This window comes from Rhinolophus hipposideros (assembly GCF_964194185.1).
Source record: "Rhinolophus hipposideros genome assembly, chromosome: 6".
NCBI classification, from domain to species: domain Eukaryota; kingdom Metazoa; phylum Chordata; class Mammalia; order Chiroptera; family Rhinolophidae; genus Rhinolophus; species Rhinolophus hipposideros.
The window spans coordinates 100539691-100561346 of NC_138052.1; the positions used below are offsets into that span (position 1 = coordinate 100539691).

At 60.3% G+C, this 21656-nt stretch overlaps 1 protein-coding gene across 1 annotated transcript; it reads left to right on the plus strand.

Annotated features, from left to right (window-relative positions):
• The first annotated feature begins 456 nt into the window (after positions 1-456).
• Positions 457-7763, plus strand: GPR35 (G protein-coupled receptor 35). Its single transcript, XM_081051434.1, has 2 exons — positions 457-546; positions 6448-7763. The coding sequence occupies exon 2, from the start codon at positions 6458-6460 to the stop codon at positions 7373-7375; it is 918 nt and encodes a 305-aa protein (XP_080907560.1). The 5' UTR covers positions 457-546; positions 6448-6457; the 3' UTR covers positions 7376-7763.
• Positions 7764-21656: the final 13893 nt, after the last annotated feature.

Genomic DNA, 21656 nt, shown 5'->3' on the forward strand with positions numbered 1-21656 from the left:
GCCGGGTAAAATGCCGGTATACATGGCTGTCTGCCCATCACACTCAGCCTGAGGGCCTCGCCAGAGAGCAAGGCCTTGAAACTTCTGTCCGGCAATGGGGGCCCCTGCAAATTCTTGGGCAGGGGAATGAACATCTGGAAGAGGGTGGGTGTGGTGAGTGGGCAGGGGCTTACAAGGCAGGGGCCAGGATGGCCGTCTGTGCTGGGAAACGAGGCCCTTCACTCAGGGCAGGCAGCTCGCGGTCGGAGCCCGTGGGGAATAGCGCCTCCAGGACCGGGCCTGGCGTGGGGCCAGCAGCCAGCCTTCCAGTCAGAGAAGCCTCAGGAGAGAAAGGGGAAGAAGCTGGGAGTGTAGGAATAACTCAGGGGCAGCAAAGGGGAAGAGGCTGGGGGAGCCAGGAAGCTGCGGCTGGAGCACGCCCTGAGGCCCTCCACAGCCTCTGCCTTGGCTGGAGGCGGGGGTCCCAGAGGGCTCAGCAGCTGCAGAACAGGGAGCAGGTGGCCCTGGGAGCCAGCCCAGGAGGAGGGGAGCAGAAGCTGTCCAGGGGTGAGTGAGCCGACCTGGGGCGGCGAGGGGCCCGGGGTTTGTGCTGGGCGGGCTGCCTGCACCCAGTAGTCTCCTCTGGCCATCGGCCACACCTGTGTCTGCCTATGCAGTGGCCTGTCCTGAGGGGTGAGGGGCTGCAGCCAGCAGATGGGGGCACGTCTGTCACCTGCCCAGAGGCATCCATAGGCTGGGGTGACAGAAGTGAGCCGGGGGCAGGCGGTTCAAAGGGGGGCAGCTGTCCTGTGTCTGAGTATCCTAGGGCAGGGGCTCTGAGGTGCATGGCTGCTGCTGAAGGGAGTGGGGGCACGAGGAGGCACAGGGAAGGTGGTGCCGTGGTGCTCCCTCACTGGGCCTGTGGGGTGGGGGCGGGGGCCCCAACCAGGACCCACAAGCCCTCAGCTCCATGTGCTCTCCCCACAAGTGATCCTTCCGTGACCCCCACACGACCAGTAGAACCAGGGACGCCCTGCTCTGGATTCCCGGGCACAGCCAGGCCCTGAGGGCATCCTCTGACCTTCCCTCAACCTCTGCCCCCGGTGCCCACCCTCATGCTCAGCAGCACCCCTCCATGCCCAGCCACATTTGCTGAGTGAATGAATGAATGGGTGAGAGAGCGGCGTGAGTCTCAGAGGCCACATACGACTGTTGTGTAGGAAGACAGGCAGGAAGGAGTCCTGCGGTGGGGTGGCCGCTGCAAGGGCAGGGCTGGGAGCCCCCCCAGGAACCTGCAGGTTGTCCTGAGCCAGCTTCAGCCTCCCCTGGGGCCCTTCCCTGAGCGTTCTTCTAGGTCGAGGGCCCGGCAGCCCTTTGCCCTCCAGCCCCAGCGGTTCGGAGGGAGAGGCCGGAGGGCATTCTTTCAGCCCTGCGCCTGGCCCCACACAGGCCTGGCACATGGACTCTCCAGGCTCAGCAGGCGCGAAGCAGGAGAGGGTGCTGGAACCACAGCAAGGGGTGCCTACACGTGAGGGAGGCCACCAACATGGAGTGGTGCTGGCAGCGAGGCTGGTCCCTGGCAAGGCCTCCTGAGCTGAGGGTCACTGCTATGGTTTGGAGGCTGCCCAGCAGTGAGGGATTGGGCCTGGTGTGGACTCTGAAGCCTGCCCAGTGTGGCCAGGCCTCTCAGACCCCAGGACCCCGTGGGCTTGAAGGAAAGGACCTGGCTGTGCTGGGGTCAGCCGCCAGCCCTCCACCTGGAGGGTGCCAGCAGCGTGGTCAGTGGAGGGAAGGGCTCAGGGGCACATACCCCATCCCACCCGGGCAGACATTGCTGAGCCTGCAGTCGCTAATGTTTCTGGAACACCTGCTGTGAGCCAGGAGCCCTGCTGTCCTATTAGTAGGAAATCTGGGGAAGTCAAAGTTATGTGGACATTTTCAACTGGCCCCTAACGCCCAAGTTGTTCAGGGTCAAATGTACACAGAGGAACTATTTTAATTCCTGGGAAGTTGTATGAAGAAAACCTGGTGGAGAGAGGGCACTGACTCGGGTGGGGAGGAGGCCAGCTGGGAACGAAGGCAGCCCATGGTGAGGCGGGCAGGTCTGCAGGGATGTGTGTGGGGAAGTTGGGGAGACAAGGGTGGAGACCAGGCCCCTCAGGCACGTGTCAGCAGGAGGCCTGGGCCAGCCACTCCCCCTCTTGGAGCCTCAGTCCTGCTGCTGTAAGTGGGCAGGGGTGGGGTCCTTTGCAGTCTGTGCAGAGAGAGATGTGGGCAGGCGCTGGGGGCTGCGAGCAAACTGAGGAGACAAAGCCCCTGCTCTCGGGGTACATGGGCTGAGCAGGGTCTGCAGGAAGGCCTGCAGAGACCTGGTGAGCAGGTTCTCTCACGTGGGCTCAGAGTACACAGTTCTGACAAGGTGGCTGCCCCATGGAGGCCTGGGGGCATGGGGAACATTCTAGACTGGAGGATGGGTGGTCTGGAAAGAAGGCATCTGAGGAGCAGGGCAGCTGCTGGAGCGGAGGGAAGAGCAGGTGGCTAAAGCAGGGGCCAGAAGGGGACCCGTCTGGGCGTCCCTGCTGGTGGCTGGCCAAGAGTCTCTGCGTCCGTGCATGTTGGTGTTCACCCATCGGTGTGAATGTGTGTCAGGGTGCACAGTGCAGTAAGCAAGCAGGCTTCCTGTTGGGTGCTAGGCAGGGAGCCAGATGACCGCAGCCACAGGGGCCCAGCCGGGGACAGCCGGCGCCTCCAGAGATGCAACGTAGACAGGGCTGGGAGAGGCGCCTCCACACTGCAGAACCGTGGGGGACTTGCTCACCAGGTTGTTTCCAGAACAAGCGCTCTGTCATTCATAGCTAGCGTGCTGGTTCTCTGGAAGTGTCAGCACAAGTGTCCCAGCACCCACTTCCCTTCCCGGAAATTCCCCCAGACAGCCCTAGGCTGGGGTGGGAGGGGGGAGCCCATCACCCCCACTCCGCTGTCGTCAGCCCGCCCACCACCTACCCTCCTTAACGAGAGGTATAGTCACGGCCTGAGGGGAGGGTGGGAGACGGTTCAACCTGGGAAACCAAAGCTAACTGCAGGTCAGTACCAACCAGGGCCTGGGGTCTCATCAGGGCCAGGGCTGTGACGGGGGCTTAGAACCTCAGGGGAGTGTCCTGATGGAGGAGAGCTGAGGGGGGCGATGGTCTGGAAAGGGGGGCCCTCCTCCATGAATGTGGACAGCAATGCAGAGAAACTCGGGGTGTCTCTCAGGGCCTGGTCTCCCTCTTCATTCGAGACTCTGAAATCCATGTTGTGGGCTGTGACCAGCACTGGAGAAACTGGACAGAAAATGTCTCAGTGCTGCATTCCTAGTTGGGTGAGCTCTGTTTTGTGAAATGTTTGCTTCTAATTTATTGGGGTGATATCGGTTAATAACATTACATGTGTCAGGGCCCAGTTCTGCAATGTGTCATCTGTATGTCACCTCGTGTGCTCCCCACCTGCAGTCTAGGCTCCTCTGTCACCACGTATGTGACCCCCTCGACCCTCTTCATCCTCCCCCCTCCTGACCACCATGCTGTTGTCTGTGTCTGTCGGTTTATTTGCTTTGTTTGTTTGTTGCTTTCTGTTTTATATCCCACATTCGCGTGAAATCATATGGGTTTTGTCCTTTTCCATCTGACTTCTTTCACTTAGCCCGATGCTCAAGGTCCATCCATGCTGTCGCAAAGGGCAGTATTTCTTCTTGTTATGCCGAGTAGTATTCCATTGTGTATATGCTCCACCTCTCTATCCGTTTGTCTATTGATGGACACTTACAAGTTAGGTGGCTTCCATGACTTGGCTACTGTTAATAATGGTGAAACGAACATGGGGGTGCAGATATCTTTACAGATTAGTGTTTTCACGTTTTTCGTGTAGACAGCCAGAAGAGGAATTGCTGGGTCATAAGGTAGTTCCATTCTTAATGTTTTAAGGAACCTCCGCACTGTTTTCCAAAGTGGCTGCACCAATTTACAGTCCCACAGCAGTGCCTGAGGGTTCCCTTTTCTCCACATCCTTTCCAGTTTTGTGAAACTTTTGTTTCACTCACACACACCTTTCCTGGATCCTAGGGTGTTTTTTCTGTGGAGTCCCACCTCTAGAGGCCTCTACGGTGCCCAGGCAACGGGGGTCTGCACCCCACTGTCTATCCCAGATCCCCCTCAGGGAGTTGTCAGACAGGAGGGGCCTAGGGGAGGTGGCAGTGTCCTCAGGCCTCCCAAATGCACGCACAGATTTCTCTCCATGTGATTGCACAATGCAGATCAAAGGGTGGCTTTGCACTTCCTGTGCAGAAGGCAGGCTGCACAGGTGGCTGCCATGGCGGCTTCCCCCAGCAGGAAACGACAGGGCCCCAGGCCGCTCAGCACTCTGAGCACTTGCTGTCTGCAGTGGGGCCCCAGCGACCCCAGGGCGAGGCTGCACAGTGTCTGGGGGTGGGGGGGAAGGCCTGCATATACGGGCAGGAGGCCAGCCAGGTCTGTCCTGGACACATGTCCCCAGGCTGGGGCCAGGCGCAGGCAGGGATATGCAGTGGCTTCTGGGGACCCCATGACATTTGGTTGGGACCTGGGATTTGACTTCCTAAGCATTTCTGGAAGGCATCTGAAAGGACAGAGATGAGGCCCCATCAGCAGGGCGTGGTGACCTGGGAGGGTCAGCAATTGACCTGCTGCAGGCACCAGGGCAGGAGAGAGGGGGACAGTGCTGGTGGCACAGAGGACCGCCTGTGCCACCCCTGCAGTGGTTCCATCAGGCTCTGAGGTCACTGGGCTGGTGGAGGGCCTCGCAGAGCTGGCCTGGCAGGTCACGGGTGTTTCTGGGTGGGCTGCAGCCAGGAGGGCAGGGCGGGCAGGAAGGGAGGTTCCCAGCAGTTGATTCCAGTGGATTCTGGGGGGTCCACAGAGCCTGGCCTGGCTCACGGTCCAAGGGAGCTCAGGACCGGCACAGAGGGAGGGGTCACTCGGAGATCGGGCAGAGAACAAACAGAATTTTTCGAAAATGAAGAGGTTGTCAGGATGTGTCAGGAGATTTTACACACGGTAAAAGTGTCTGTGAAACTTTAATTGCTGACAAATGTGCCATTTTAAAATTCAGAAGGGATGGAATGGAGTCTTTGGTGGAATATTGCTGTTTCTGGCTGAAATTTGTGCTCCTGCTTCCCTAATGGTCTGAGTCTGGAGGTTCCCAGGGGACCACAGGGAAGGAAAGGAGCCCCTCCCCCAGCCCAATGAACCCAATGCTTCAGACGCTGGGTTCTGGATATTTCTTCTCTTCATGTGTGGGGAGGGTGGAGGGGAGCAGAACCGGCCCAGCCTGGCCCTGGGCTCTTCCCTGGGTGGACTGACCCCCTTCAATGGCCCAGGTAAAGGGCAGGGAGCCCCCAGAGAGCCTGTGCTCATTGGGGAAGGGAGGCCACGCTACCCCAGGCCCTTCCAGCCAGAGGAACCAGGTCAGGTAGGGGGGCTGGGAGCGGCATGGAGGGTGTGTGCCCTGTGCCCCCTGGTCTCACCGTGTGTGACAGCGCATGTTCTATGAGGGGAGACGGAGGTTGGCCCGGCTCAGGTGAATCCAGAAGCCTCCCAGCAGCCTGGAGATCTGACAGACTGATTCCAGCCGTCCTGGGCTGTGCCGTGAGCACGTCCAGGGGAGAGGGGCCAGCAGGGGTGGAGAGGGTGAGGTTGTGTGAGAGCGTCTGCCAGTGACGGGGTGGAGGCCTCAGGGCACAGGATTGGGTGGGTGGCCACTCAGGGGGGCGCAGGAGGAGGGAGGCCAGACTTCCGGAGTTTTCTAGGGAGCTGTCCTGGAACTCTGCTGGCAGGAATAGCGGGTGGAGTAGGTGCTGACCCACCTGCTGAGATGCAGGTGTGCCTCACATGTCGGTCCAGGGAGGGCGTGGAGGGGGCGGGCAATTGTGCCCTGGGCTTTGTCCTGAGCCCGTCTGGGAGCCACCTCTGAGCCGTCTTGATGAAAGGGGCACTGGGTCAGTGGGTGGTGGCTAACCACCCTCCCTGGGCTCCCTGTCCTGACAGCTGAAGGAGAGGGACCCCTCGGGATTTGAAAGCTGGCTCTGCTGGGACTGGAGGTGGACAGTGAGCTCCTCTTGCCTTTGTCTCTGCCCAGCAGCAGGCAGGGCCCGAGAGAGGAGAACTCCGGAGAGGGAAAGGGGTCTGGCTCCAGGACTGAGGCGCTCAATGTGTGACCTCAGGCCCGCCTGGCCTCTGAAGGCCTTGCTTTCCTCACTCGTCCCGTGGGCAGGGGTTTGACCTGCAGGTTACCTGAGAGCTTCTTAGGATTTCTATGGGTTCTTTGAGAAGATGACTTTGGAGCTTCTGGATATGGGGTGGGGCTCACCTCCTGCATCCCTGGTCTGGCCAGCCCCCACCCGGGCTCTCGCCAGGCCCTGCCTACCCTTCTCACCCCCTGCTTCCCCTCCTGCAGCCCCAGGACCATGAACAACAGTACCTGCATCCTCAACGAGCTCACCTGTTCCATGATGCCCACACACATCTCCTACGCCTACCTGGGCATGCTGCTGGCACTGGGCTTGCCGCTCAACGGCCTGGCGCTCTGGGTCTTCTGCTGCCGTCTGCGCAGGTGGACGGAGACCCACGTGTACATGGTCAACCTGGCGGCAGCCGACCTCTGCCTGCTCTGTGTCCTGCCCTTCATGCTCCACTCCCTGGAGGACCGCTCCGAGGACACGCTGCTCTGCCAAATCTCCCAGGGTGTCTACCTGGCCAACAGGTACATGAGCATCAGCCTGGTGATGGCCATCGCCCTGGACCGCTACGTGGCCGTGCGGCACCCGCTGTGCGCCCGCGGGCTGCGTTCGCCCGGGCGGGCTGCGGCTGTGTGCACAGCACTCTGGATACTGGTGATTGGCTCCCTGGTGCTTCGCTGGCTCCTGAGGGAGCAGGACGGTGGTTTCTGCTTCTCGAACCAGTGCCGGCAACACCCCTACACCGTGGCCTTCTCACTGCTGGGCTTCTACCTGCCCCTGGCCGTGCTGGGCTTCTGCTCTCTGCAGGTGGTGACCGCCCTGGGCCAGAGGCCGGACACTGACTCGGGCCAAGCAGAGGCCACCCGGAAGGCTGCCCGCATGGTCTGGGCGAACCTGGTCGTGTTCACGGTCTGCTTCCTGCCCTTGCACGTGGTGTTGACGTGGCGCCTGGCTACGGGCCTGAACACCTGTGCCATCCACGGGGCCCTCTATGTCACCAGCAAGATCTCAGATGCAAACTGCTGCCTGGACGCCATCTGCTACTACTACATGGCCAAGGAGTTCCAGGAAGCGTCCACACTGGCCAGGCCCCCCAGTGCCAAGGCCCACAAGAGCCAGGATTCTGTGTGTATGACGCTGTCCTAGGGGCGAGTGCTGGCACGGGGAGCCAGGCCTCGGCTCTCCGGGAGGTTCAGCCTGCTGGGGAGCTCTGTGACAAGCAGGAAGGAGGCCTGGGATCGGCCCTGAACTCGCCGTAGCTTGTGGGCACTCTCCAGGAGGCCTTCTGGGCACGGTGACCCAGGCACAGAGGCTTGGGAGGCGACAGCCCCACTTCTGGGATGGAAGAGGGACAGGGAGGGGATAGCCAGAGGCCTGAGGCCTGAGCAAGTCCACCTGCAGGGACTTGGGGTGGGGCAGCACACCTGCTGTGCCCAGAGCCTGGCGCACCTGCTGGGTGGTGCAAGGCTTCAAAGTCCAGCCTTCTGATGCCAGCCCGCTGGGGCGGAATAAAGCTGTCCACCAGGGCTGGCCCTGATAGGGCTGTGTGGGTGCCACCTGTGCTCGCCTGGTGAGAGGCGGGAGGGCCGGGCACTCCCCAGATGACTCCCTATGGTTCTCCACCTGGGCCCTCAGACCTGCTCCCCACCCATCTGAAGTCTAGTGGGTGCTGTGCACTCCTGGCAGAGGCGCGCTCCATGCCCTCGGCCTGGCTTGCTCCTACCAGTGCAGGCCCAGGACCCCCGAGCTGACCCCTCGTAGGGGCTGCACAGATGCGACAGGGTGGCGGAGGCTAGGGGCAGCGGGCACGGGGCGGGCCTGTTGAGGGGACTCTGTCCCGTGTGTCCTCAGGAAAGCTGACGCCCTGCCTGGTGGAGGACGGGCTGGGTGCTCAGCCAGGTGGCTTTGTGCCGTGTCGGCATCTCCTTGGCCTCCGTGATGGGGCTGGGAAGCCAGACTCAAGTTGGAGCGACCAGAGGCCCCTGGGCCGGCCCCAGGGGGGCCTGGGTTCAAGGCCAGCTGTGTCTCCTCCCACCTGTGTGTCCTCGGGCACAAAACGACCTCCCTGCCCTGTTCCCGCTGTGGTGGGACCGAGAATATGACCACATCCTAGCAGAGCTGGCCTGCCTGTCCAGCTGTTCAGCCTCCACCCACCTTCACCCTTCCTCAGGCTTCCTCTTACCGAAAGCGCTTCTCAGGGGAACCACCTGTGTCCCCTTCCTCAGAACGCAAGCCTTTGGTGGCCTCTGGCCACCATGCCTGTGTACGGGCACCTGGGAGGGGTGGGCTGCATTCTGTCCTGGGAAGGCACAGCGTGGCCAAGTGTATCCAGTGGGGCAGGAACGGGGTAAACACAGGCGTGAGGATTCTGGTGTGAGTGATGGCAGAGCTGTAGGTGGCCCCCTGTAGGCAGCCTGCACCCTCTCCTCCCTCCATCCTGCCCCCATCCCTCCTGTGCCCTCAGACACAGGTGCTGGCCTTTGGCTAGCCCCACAGCCTTCACCCCATCCCATGTGCCCCAAACTCCCCACACCCGATGTCCCCAGGAATGCCTCCCATGGCTCCCCACACCCCTCACCCCATCCAGTCTCCCCATGTGTCTGCCCCCGACCCTGGTCTTCCTGCACCCCAACCCTGCCTGCTATCCTCACAGCCCTGCCCTGCTGTGGGCAGGGCCACACTGACAGTGTCCAGTCCCTGGCTTCTACCACCCTAGCCCTCCAGGGGTTTGATTTCCAGGGAGCGGAGGAGTCAGTGGGATGATTCTTACTTAAGGTGGGCTGCCCACTGCACTGACCAGTGACGCAGGGCTGAGCATAAGCACCTAGTCCTGTCCTTGGCCAGACTGGGGGTCAGAGAGGTAGGAGAACCGGGGCTGGGACTCAGCTCCAGCACCCCCGCCCCGCCCAGCACTGAGGGGCTGAGGAGGGGGCTCCCGGATGGCCAGTGAGACCAGCAACAGGAAAGAGCTTTCGACGGAAAGGTTAGTTCCGGCCAGGTGGTCGTGGCCTCCTAGAGACTTGTGTTAAGAAGGATTCTGAGGTTGCTGTGGGCTCAGAGGCACCGCATGTGACTTCTACCCAGGTTGAAGCTGAGCCCTGCCCTGTGCCCACATGTGCCCTGCCAGGGCTGCCCTCTCTGGGGTGGAGGAAATGAAAGCAGTAGGAGGGGAGAAGCCCGCAGGCCTCCAGGTGGTGGTGCTGGTGGGCGGCACCCAGCTCTCCAAGGACCGCCACCCTCCTGCGGATGCACTGCTGCCGCCTCCCTGGTCCTTGGGGGTGCTATCCTCCCCAGTCTCTGGCTGTGACTGGGGCGCACACATTCCCTTTCTGTCCTGCCTCTCGGGGCTTGCAGCACAGTGGAGGCAGCTGGACTGCCACGAAATCCCTGAAGAAACCATGAGGAAAGGAACAGAGGCGAACATTGTCCAGCATCCCAGGAGCTGGATTCTGAGCTCTGATGACAACTCAAACACTCTGAGCATCGTACACCAGAAGGGGGCTCTGGGCCGGGCCAGGCCAAGGGGAAAAGCCTCCCCCAGCATGACGCTGCCCCTGCCCCCCACCCTCCAGGGCCCAAGGGCTGCCCGGTACATTGACAGGACAATTAGCAATGAACAGGCTTCTGAAAGAAAAGCCAATTCATTTTGAGGCCGCATCAAGAGGAGTACAGGGCTCAGAGGGTGGGAGACACAAGCTCGTGCCCCCTCTGCCAGGGTCACACCTGGGCATTTATCTGGCTAGAGGCCTGTTGAGCACGGAGCCCTGGGGTAGGCTGGTGAGGGCTTGGCAAGCCGGACCCCTTGGGAAGAGCCAGAGGAAGTGTGGGTGGTCAGCTGACTGTGAGGGCTCGCCTAGGAAGTGGTGGCCATCTGCAGTCCCCGAGGAGCAGACAGGTTTAGGGGGCTACAGAGTCTAGACGCAGAGAACTGCCCAGAACCAAGCTGCTTCTGACCAGAGAGCAGGGTCTGAGGCAGAATCTGAGTGGCCAACAATTTTCCTACAGAGACTGAGCTGCTGCTGGGAAGTCCCTTGTCACCCTGTTCCTAATGGTCTGCTGTCTGCCTGCTGGTGCCTGTTGCCTTCCAGCTGCCAAGCCGTTTGTCCCCCGCGCTCTTCCCAGGATTTCACAAGGGAGCGCCTCAGCAAACTGAGGCCTGATGGAATTATATGGGTCCCTCCCCTTCAATGGATTCCTTGGAGACGTGCATGTACGTGAAGGCTAAGTCCAGGCTGGAACACCATGGGAACTTTCCGGCCAGCAGGCTGCGTAACACACAGATCTTGAGATTAACAATCATTACCTCTTTAGAAGTTCACCAATAAAAACTACACATTGGCCCGATTCGGGGTTCAGTCCCTGAGACTATTCCCCTTGGCCCGAGCTTCAATTCTATTCCTGTCTACTGTCTTTTCTTAACCCTGCGTTGCCCTTCTCCCTCCCCACAACCCATGTTGTGCTGGCGTCTGTTCCTCTGGGCAGTTGGCTCCCTGAAGGCTCTTCCTGTCCCTGCTGGAGGTGAAGCGTGGCTGCAGAGTGGTCTGGGGAGGAGGGGCTGCAGGTGGGCCGGCCACTGTGCTAGTGCTAGGAGCTGCTCTTGGTCTCCTTTGTGCCTGAGGTCCCCACTGTCCGTGAGCTCTCAGTGGAATTTTTCCTAAGCACACAAGCCCATCTCCTGTGTGGAAAAAAAGCATCAGTCAGGTGGTGCAGGAGAAGGGAGGGGGTGCAGGCTGGGGCAGGGGTGCACCCAGCCTCAGGTCAGCACCCTCAGCTGCAGGGACCTCGCTTCAGAGCTGCCCCTCCTCCCAGGAAGGGGATGGTGGAATGCAGAGTCCAGCCAACTTCAGGAAACTGCTCTCCACATCCCCAAAGTGACCAAGTGGCACAACAAGACTGACCACACTGAAAGTCACGCACGGGGAGGATACGTCAGCCTCCACATCTTATGCAGGCAGAATCTAGACTGTCCCCTGGCATCAAGGGTGCCCTCCAGCCCCTGCCACGCGAGAGAACGCAGAGGGGAGGCAGAAATGGCATTACCACTGCGACCCCTTCTCTGGCGGGGTGGGGCAGCCTGGCCGCTGTGGGAGCACACGCTCTTCAGAAGCGGCGCCATGGCCCCACTCTGAGCCCCGCCACCCAAGGTGCCCACCCTCAGTCGACTCCTGTCTGTGAGTCTGTGCGGACAGGCTGTCCTCACAGCAGCCCCCACCCCTGCCCCGCCCAGGGCACCTGCTGGGCACCATGAGTGGGCGGCCTGAGTCACACAGAAACTCCTGGAGGAGGTGCTCCAGCTCACACTCACATCCCCCCTCAGCTCCCCTCCAGATGCTCCCGAGCAGACTGACTACCGTCCTTGTCTCTGACTCCCCAGGTTGCTCGCTCAACCCGTGTGTGGCCCTGGGGCTGCATCTGTTGTGCGGAGGGTGGGCCACCCTCGTCCTCAGCAGGAGTGCACTAGGTGCTCCGGGAGCCCCTTTGAGATGGGGTTTGCAAGCAGTGCTACACCTGAAAAGGGGCGAGTGAAGCAGGGTGGGCAGAAGGGTGGTTTCCGTGACCTCAGGGCCCTCGGAAGCTGGGTCACCTGAGCTGACCACATTGGGCCGGCTGTTGGAGACTCAGACTCTGATGAGCCACTTTACTGAAAGCAGTTGCAGAGGGCGCTCGGCCCTGGCCCCGGCGGGCAGTGTGCACCTCGGTCCTGAAGGGTGTCACCAGTCACCACAGCTTCCGTCCTGACAGGCCAGGTACCTGGACCCCTGGACCCCGAGCTGCAACTGCCGGGCGGTCGCCCTCCCCGTGGGCCCTGTGAGGCTCACGGCCGTGGGGTGGGGGAGGCTGGCCCAGGGACCTGGCTTCCCCTGGAGTGTGGGCGACGTGGTGCCGGCCCTGTACTGCGGGGCCTTCCTGCATGGGGTTACCCAGCCGGCGCCCACCACAGACGCCCAGGGTGGGGGTGGGCAGCACGCAGCCAAAGCAGGCCTGCCCCAGGAGCGGTTCCCGCCCTCCCTCACCCCTGTGTGAGAGCCCGGGGCTCTGCAGGCTGGAGTGTCCCAGCTCTCCATCCAGCCCTAAGCTCCAGGCTGCTACACAGCTGTGCTCAGGAAGGAAGGGTGGGCAGGGTGTCACTCACCACAGGCTGGGGCAGCCCGCACATGTGGACCAGGAGAGGAGAGCCGCAGGGGCCGCCTCCTGGCCTGACGCCTCAGAGATGTGACTCCACCCATTCGAGGAGAGCACAAAGGTGGTGACCACAGCCTTGGGGCCTGGCCCAGCCCAAGCAGCCTGGCTGTGTGCGGAGTGACCCAGCTGCAGTCCCCAAGGCCCTGGTGTCACAGATCGGTGAGTCCTCCCCGAGCCAGGCCTGTCCCCTCACCCTGCTGGCTGCTACAGAGGGCTCCCAGGAGCAGGGGTCCACCTGGCCCTTGTCCATCCTTGTCAGTCTCTGGCTGGGGCCCTGCCTCTGTGGGCAGCTGTCCCTGAGCTCTGAGGCCAAGCAGGTGTAGGTGTGTGTCCTGAGTTCCTGAGGAAGGAACATGGGCCAGCTCTGCCTGCCAGAGGAGCCTGGAGGCCCCACTCCTGGGACCACGGGAGGAGGGTCCTTAGATGGGGCCACCTGGGCCAGGGGGACAGGTAACTGAGCAGAAGCCCTGGTTGGCAAAGGTCCTGGGCTGAGCAGAAGCCTTGGGTCAAGAGGCCCAGAGAGGGGCCCCCACAAAGCCTCCTTCTTGGCAAAATGCCACCGGTCCACACCCAGGCCCCGGGCCCACTGGGCAGGGCAGGGGAGGGGCTGGTCCACAGTCTAGAGGGACTCGTGGAGCCGCTGGGGTGATGGGAGGGGGAACCCTGACCCAGGTTCTTCAGGAGCCCTGGGACTGGCACAGGAACAGGGGGGAGAGGGAGAGAGAGATGGAGAGGGAGGGGAGGTAAAGGAGAGAGAGGCTGCGGGGTTTCCCACCCTGGCCCCCAGGGAGGCGTAGTCTGGCTGTGCCCCCTCAGCCCTGAGCTGCAGCTCCCACCACCTTCCCACCCCTCTCAGGCTGTCAGCTATGGTGTCTGCGACTGCTGCCACTGCAAACAACTCTGATGGCTGCAGCATGGAGAGGGGCGTCCTGTCACAGGTGGCCACCAGTGTCTCCATCTACCTCATCCTGGTGCTGGGCCTGCTGCTCAACGGCCTGGCGCTCTGGGTCTTCTGTTGCCGCCTGCGCAGGTGGACGGAGACCCGTGTGTACATGGTCAACCTTGTGGCGGCCGACGGGCTGCTGCTGCTGAGCCTCCCGGGGGTGCTGCACACGCTGAGCCAGGCGTCGGCGTCGGGGGCCCAGGAGGGTGCCCTGTGCAGGATCTTGCAGAGTTTCTACTACATCAACACCTACATGAGCATGTGGCTGCTCACAGCCATCGCCGCCGACCGCTATGCCGCCCTGCGCTTCCCCCTGCGGGCCCGGGCCTGGCGCGGCCCCCGCCAGGCCGCCCTCACCTGCGCGGCCCTGTGGCTGCTGGTGATCGGGGCCGTGGCTCTGCCAGCGGCCTGGCTGCGCCCAGGGGAGAGCTTCTGCTTTGGGCGGGGCCGCACTCGGGGCACCAGGGCCCTGCTTCTCTCCCTGCTGCTCTTCGTCCTCCCCCTGCTCATCCTGAGCTTCTGCTCGGCCCAGGTGCTCCGGTGTCTCCTCCAGGAGCGGACTCGGGCTCCGCCCCAGGCCGCTGCCCAGGTCCTCAAGGCCCTCTGTGTGGTGGCGGCCAACCTGGCCACCTTCGTGCTCTGCTTCCTGCCGCTGCACATGGCCTTGCTGGCCAAGCTCCTGGCCCAGTGGACAGGTGCAGACTGCCCCACTGTCCAGAAGGTGGCCACCTTCGTGCAGGTCAGCTCCCGAATTGCCAATGCCAACTGCTGCCTTGACGCCGTCTGCTACTATTTTGTGGCCACAGAGTTCCAGGAGGAGGTGGGGGCCATCCTCACGAGGCCTTGGCCTTTCCGGGGAGCAGCACAGGAGCGGCCCCACACACAGCCCTGCAGCACGCTGTCTGCTGCCCGGGGGGGACGCGGTCCCCCCAGGGCTGCTCTCTCCCCTCCTCCACCATGTCCACAAGGAACAGCCTTGCTGAGCGCAGTGTGACTTTGGTGCTGTCTCTGAGGATTTATGGGTCCTGGGGGTGAGAGCTTTCCGTCTGTAAGCAGACTCTAAGCCCCCAATTGAAGGGTTGCCACGACGTGAATCTTTTTTCTCAAAGCTCTGCCTCAGTCACAGCTAGCCTCTCAGGTGCTCCTTCCCTTGTCAGTGTGGGAGCCCCCCCCCCCCCGCCAGCTCTCAAGCTCGATGGTGCAGTGACCCCCATTTCCACCAGGTTGACCTCCAACCTCTGTGCCCCATCCACTAAGATGCTGGGGAAGGCAGGTTCTCTGAGCACCAGGCAGCGGCCCCTGCACGGATTGGGGCAGCTGTTACAGAAAAACAAGGCTTATTTTTCCCTCACCTATAGATTATGATTACACACCGAAATCTACTGGCAGTTTCAGGGTCTCTCGTCAAGCCTTCCACACCATTGATACGAGACCCAAATAGGTCCCAGGGCTGCAGAGCACCCGTCTCCACGCGGTGACATTTAAAGAGACACAGCCACTTAATGAGTTTAAAGAAAATCCTTTAAAAAATGTTTAACTTGGATTCTTGAAGTGCGTCAGACAGGTCTCCTTCCTTACCTCTGGGGGGTGCTGCCCAGGCCCCCCTCCTTCCCCACTTCACCTCTCCCAGCACCACCCCTCGTCTTCACAGACCCTCTCAGCCTCCTCTGCAGGCTCAGGCTGGTCTGACCGTGGACCTCACACTTCTCACCTCCCAGGTAAAGGGATGGGGATGGGCTGGCAGGAAGCCCTGGGACCCTGCCTGTCCTCACGACCCCGTGGATCTCAGGGTGCGCCCACCCCCAGGGCTAGAGGGCTTGGCTTGCAGTGGAATTACAGGATCAGCACAAATACCTCCTCTGAGAAGCCCTGGCTAGGCACAGTCCCGAGGGGCTCATGGGGGAAACTGGAGCCCCCAACCTGGGGCTGGGGAAGCAGAGGGGCTGACAGTGTCAGGTGACCAGGTGAGAGGAGGAAGGATCGAACCCAGAACCCCACCCCCCTCCTCAAGCCCCAGTTCTCCCCCCTTCGCCCCCCCCACGGCCTGAGCACAGTATCTGCACATCATCGCAGGGCATTTGGGGGCGCTGCGTGGCCTCTCCAGCTGCACAGAGAGACTTGTTCGGGCAGAATGGGGGCACACAGGCCTCGGGCTGTGCCCCCAGCCACACCTGCTTTCCTGCAGGGCCACCAGCCTCAACCTGAGGCAGGTGTACTTCTCGGCCCTGCGCCAAAGCCACACGGTGGTCAGCGTGGGCTGCTGGTCAGAGCCTCTGAGTGTGCCAGTGCGTCATCAGCAGCCCGCTCTGGCCTTCTGCTGCCAGGAGGCGAGGCTCACCGGCTGCCCTGGCCGCACTGTCCAGAAGCAGCCCCCCGCCCCCACCCCACCGCTCCGGTGAGGTGGTGGGTACCTCTGGCACCTGGGCACGCTGCTGTGGGTGCAGGCGCTCAGCCACTGCAGAGAGGCTATTGTGTGGCCAAGGCTGGCAGCGGCATCTGTGCCGCTGGCCCTGTCCAGCGCCACGGAGGTCAACAGCAGCTGTCCTGTCCTTGGCCCAAGTGTGGGGCTCCTCGGGGAGCCCAGAGTGTGGCCACAGCCCCTGCCCCCTCTCTCCTTGTGAGGCTGCTTGCTGGCCAGAGTGGCAGCTGGCCGGCAGGAGGGGGTGAGACCCCAGCCCCACACCTCTCCCTCCCACACACAGAAGCTGTAATGAGTGAGGGTCCCTCCTGCCTGTCCCTGGAAGAGGGCACTCCTGTGTCACCATGAAGAGGTGGCCTTAGAAGAGAGCCCTGAGCTGCAAGCGGTCACACCTTCCATCTCAGCCTGTACAAGTGTGCTCAGGGTCCTGGGTGCGGGAGGCAGCCATCACCTGTGAGGCCGCGGTGTGGTCCAACCAGCTTCCCCAGCTGGCACCACCCTCCGCCTCCAGCCAAGGAAGCCCATATCTGACTCCAGGAGGGTAGGCATGGCTGCTCCATGGGAACCTTTCGAGCTGAGAGGCCCGGGGAAAGATGGGGGGCTTGGGTTCAGGCTGTTGGCAAACATGTGGGAGGAGCGTGGGCTCAGCCTGCTGCGTCCTCATGCTGAGTCAGCTCACTTGTAGGGCAACTTCCCCAGGGAGCAGCCCCTGGAGTCACCTTTCAGTACCAACCCCCTTGGGGAATCGGGTGCCAGAGACCCAGGCTCTCCCAGCCTGCAGGCAATGTTGGGTACAGCAGGCTGCCGGGCTGAGGGACAGCCAGACAAGATGCACACAGCCAGGAGGGGGCCGCCATCCAGCACAGGGAACTTTCCAGAGGCTCTTAAACTGCCCCAAGCTCCACCTTCCAAGTTTGGGCACAACCTAGTGTTGACTTATTGTCAGCCTTAAAAATAAAACACAGTGGTGCCTTGGTTTTCAAACGTAATCCGTTCCGGAAGACCGTTCGAGTTCTGAAACGTTTGAAAACAGCCGTGTCGTGCAGGGGACCCTGCTTGCTACGCCATTTGTCACGCAGGGCATCAGGCGGGGTCTCTGGTCCCGCTCCCCTCATAAGAACGCAGGACATGGTGAGGCCAAAAAAGGAACACCCACGGAGCCATAGATAGGGGAGTCACACCACTATATTCTCTCTGGAGGCTGGGTTGGAGACACAGGAAGCAGGATCTACATACTCTGCCTAACAGCAGTCCGCGCTTGCCAGCCACCATCTTCTTGCTAGCCCCCATTCCTTTCTGCTAGCGTAGCCACAGCAGTTATATCAGTGGCCAATGGCCTACGGGTTACAGCTGACGGCCAACTAGCCACAGCTGCTGGCCATCTGATAACAGTTGATGGCCATTTACTACCCGAGCCAGCACCTTTCTATTGTGAGGCCGAGAGCCTGGAAACTGTTTTTTGGGGCTTTGTCCCCACACTCCACCCCTACAGGGTCTCGCCTCACAATCTACGCGACAAGCGTCTTCCGCGAGGGTCCCTGTGCGAGGAGCCTGGAGGTGAATGCAATATCCTGGACACAGCCAGGCTCTCTGAGCACAGCCAGGGTTTCTCAGGGCACCACCCCAGTACTTCTGGGCACAGCCAGACTTCCTGGGCTTCTTAGGGTACCACCTGTCTCCCCGGGCACAGCCAGGATTTCTCAGGGCACCACCCCAGTACTTCTGGGCACAGCCAGACTTCCTGGGCTTCTTAGGGTACCACCTGTCTCCCCGGGCACAGCCAGAGTTTCTCAGGGCACTGCCACTCTCTCTGGACACAGCCAGACTTCCTGGACACAGCCAGGGCTCTCAGGGCACTGCCACTCTCTCTGGACACAGCCAGACTTCCTGGACTCAGCCAGGGCTCTCAGGGCACTGCCACTCTCTCTCTGTGCCTCTCGGGGTACTGTGCTGGAACAACAGCGGCTCACAGTCAAGGTGCTTACATATTCTCGATGGTGGCCGGTCAAGACACAAAAGCAAACATCCGCCAGTCCCACTACATGGTGGTATGTTCCCAAACAGTCAAGCGTCCATTAAATTAGGGATGGAAGGCAATTCCCCATAGTCCATAGTCATTCGCCAGGGCTGTCCTGGGGGTGAGGGACGACCCTGACCTCACCCTCATCTCCCACGGAGGACTCAGCAAGCGTTTCCTCCTGGGACTAAAAGTCCTGCATCCAGGCTGCCTCAGCAAGCACTTCCCAGCCCACAGGGCAGCAACAACCTTCGCTTTCTCCGCTTTCTCCGGCCTCCGCTGGTTGGGGAACCATCCACATCTTTCCACACCTCCACGGGGATCGAGCTCTCCGGCAGCTGCTCCTCCTGGTCTTCCTCAGACTGAGCTTTCATACGCACAAACTGCTTCACTGCCCTTCGGAAAGCTTTGGCCAGCACCGTATCCTGCCGACTACGCCATGTGTCGTGCGGGGGACCCTGCTCGCTGCGCAATTTGTCACGCAGGGCATCAGGCGGGGTCTCTGGTCCCGCTCCCCTCATAAGAACGCAGGACATGGTGAGGCCAAAAAGGAACACCCACGGAGCCATAGATAGGGGAGTCAAACCAATACATTCTCGCTGGCGGCTGGGCTGGAGACACAGGAAGCAGGATCTACATAATCTGCCTAACAGCAGTCCGCGCTTGCCAGCCACCATCTTCTTGCTAGCCCCCATTCCTTTCCTGCTAGTGTAGCCACAGCAGTTATATCAGTGGCCAATGGCCTACGGGTTACAGCTGACGGCCAACTAGCCACAGCTGCTGGCCATCTGATCACAGTTGATGGCCATTTACTACCCGAGCCAGCACCTTTCTATTGTGAGGCCGAGAGCCTGGAAACTGTTTTTTGGGGCTTTGTCCCCACAAGCCGACAGCCAGGCCTCAGGATCTCGCACTCAGCGGAAGCCGTGTGACATGTTCGACTTCCGAGGTATGTTCAAAAACCAAAGCATTTACTTCTGGGTTGACAGCATTCATAAACTGAAATGTTTGTCAACGGAGATGTTCAAAAACTGAGGTACTACTGTATCCAGTTATTTTACCAGCAAAAATGAGTTTATTTGGGAATAGCAGAGGAATTGCAGTTTGGGACATGCATACTATGACGAACCACTGGCAAGTCTGGAGAACAAAGGATAGAGAAACAGGAGAAAGCTGGGAAGGGCAGTTATGAGCAAAAGTCCATTGGAGGAGAGAAGGAACTCAGGGTAAGGTGGTTTCTCATTGGCTGGGCTGTTGCCAGGCAAGGAAAAAAATCTTCCTTCCTCCTGCTGGGGTAGTAAAGAAAGTTCCTTCCTGCCCCAGTTTGCAAGTAAGCTGCTACAGGTGGTGTGTGTGGGAGAGCTCCCCTTGCAAGACTTCCAGACTATTTGAATGAGACTTTTCCTTTATTTTCACATTGTCAGCAAATATTTCTCAAAACCTGCCATGTCCAGGTCTAGGTGTTGGCTGCCAACACATCACACCAGGAGCCTCCCAGGGCTGTGTCCCTGGGGTCTCACAGGGAGGGGTGGGGGGAGAGGCCGGCAGTGGCCAGGCCAGACCACAGACATTACCTAAGAGTTATCATCAAGTGGTTTCCATTTGAGCCACTGACGATCACCTGATAGCAATTAAACTAAAAGAGAACATGAAAACCATTTCAGTAGAGGGGGAAGCTTCGTGCGGTGGTCTGGGTCTTCAGAAGCAGTGTCACTGGACAGTGGGGCAACTCGAGGCCACTCGAGGCCACTCGCGTGTGACTGCCTGACATGCCGGCCCAGTGCTCTGTGATCCCAAGGCCTAGAGATGAGGTCCCACCAGAAGCTAAAATTAGGATGGGAGGATACAGGAACGCAAGGGATGATGGGATGACGGTGAACGTCTGGATGGAAATTGGGATGTGGACGAACTCAATGTGAAGTAAAGGGTTTGCCTCCTTAGCCCCTGACTGAATTGGGGGATGTTGTGTGGGGAGTGCTTCTGCCACCTGATGCGGTAGAGCAGAAGGCATGGAAACCTGCCTCCGGCCAGCATTGATTGGACGTTGTCATGCGGGGCTGCCTGCGGGGTCTCAGCTCCAGTTCCCCACATAAGAACGCAGGACATGGTGAGACCAAAAAGGAACACCCACGGAGCCATAGATGGGGGAGTCAAACCACTATATTCTCGCTGGTGGCTGGGCTGGAGACACAGGAGGCAGGAGCCACATAATCTGCACCCTGCCATCCTAACAGCAGTCCGCGCTTGCCAGCCACTGTCTTCTTGCTAGCCCCCATTCTCTGCTAGCGTAGCCACAGCCGTTATATTAGTGGCCAGTGGCTTACAGGCTACAGCTGACGGCCAACTAGCCACAGCTGCTGGCCATCTGATCACAGTTGATGGCCATTTACTACCCAAGCCAGCACCTTTCTATGTGAGGCCGAGAGCCTGGAAACTGCTTTCTGGGGCTCTGTCCCCACAGGCGTGCTGAATGGGGAGCAATAAGATGGCCCGAGCCCACATAGGTTATGAACTTGAAACTGTATAGAACACCAGTGGAGACAGGGATTAGCATTTTAACTAGTGTGTTAGACACAGGAGTGTCGGGATGGACACATTCTCTGCACGAAGGCCTTGTGTGGAGTGGCAGACCTCACGGCAAAAGCCAGTGAACACCACTCAGCGGTGACCACTGGGTACTGGACCTGAAAGTTTCCATTTGAGAGGGGAAGGGTGGGGGCAAGTGACTAAAGGACGTAAAGTAATCCTAAAACCTGAAATCCCCACGAAGTCCTCCGTGATGCCAGAGAAGGTCGCCAGTGGGAGGTCAGTGACCAGAAGAGGTGCAGACTGTGACAGAAGACGTAGATATGTATGTATGTATGTATGTAGTTCTGCAGCGCGTGCTGGCAGGGGACGTGCTGGCGGGGGACGTGCTGGCAGGGGACCCTCAGGCGGCTGGGTGAGCAGAACCCCTCGTGCCCGCGCACTGACTCTGAAAGCCCGCGGAGCTGCTGGGTCCCCTGCAGGTGGACAGCGCCCTGGCGCAGCCAGCTGTCCACTGACCCGCCCGGGGGCTGCCTGGTGAGTGGGCCGCAGTCCGGGGCTGCTCTCCAGCACCTGGACGCGTCGTGGTGCCGCAGGGGCTCGCGCTGCGCTGGGCGCTGCGCCTGCGCTCTGAACGCACTCTGGGCGCTCGGCAAGCACTGGACCGTGACCGCCACCCGCGGGCGCAGCGCAGCCGGACGGCACCGTGGGTACGAGCGGCCGCCTGGGGGGCCTCGGCCCCGAGAGCCTGCGCCCTGGCGCCCCCGGCGGCAGTCCGCGGAGGTGCAGGAGAAGGGCCGCCTGCGCCGGGGCAAAACAGGGCCCTTGGCAAGGCAGGGAAAGGGGACGTGAAGGCACTGAAACAGAAAGAAAGCTTTCCCCTTAGAACTGCTCATTGCCAATAAACAGAACAGGCGTGGTCGGTGTGACATCGAATACAACAAGTACTACTTTATTCATAAACGATCTTGATTAATCATGCGATTTCCTGGCTCCCTTTTCTGCAAGTTCATTAATTAGGTCCTCATAATATAAACTGGCGGCAACCTCATTTTCAGTCCTGTAACTGAAAGCAATATCAGCCACTCTTAGCACATGCAAGATTGCAAATCATTGCGGCAAGTTTTAATTTCGAGAAGGATCTTTCTGCTCATGGAGCCATTCATTGCTGGAGCTGTCCAGAGAGTTTTGCAGGTTGCCACGGCATTGGGATCCTTCCCAACAAATCGTTTTGAAACATACTCGTAAATGTTAGCACATTTAGAGCTGATGGTCCTTGCGACTTTTTTCTTAAAAAGATTTAACTGTTCATACAAATCAATTTTGTGTAAGTTTGAAT

Coding starts and splice junctions, on each gene's coding strand:
- GPR35 (XM_081051434.1), top strand. CDS start 6,458: ATGAACAACAGTACCTGCATCCTCAACGAGCTCACCTGTTCCATGATG.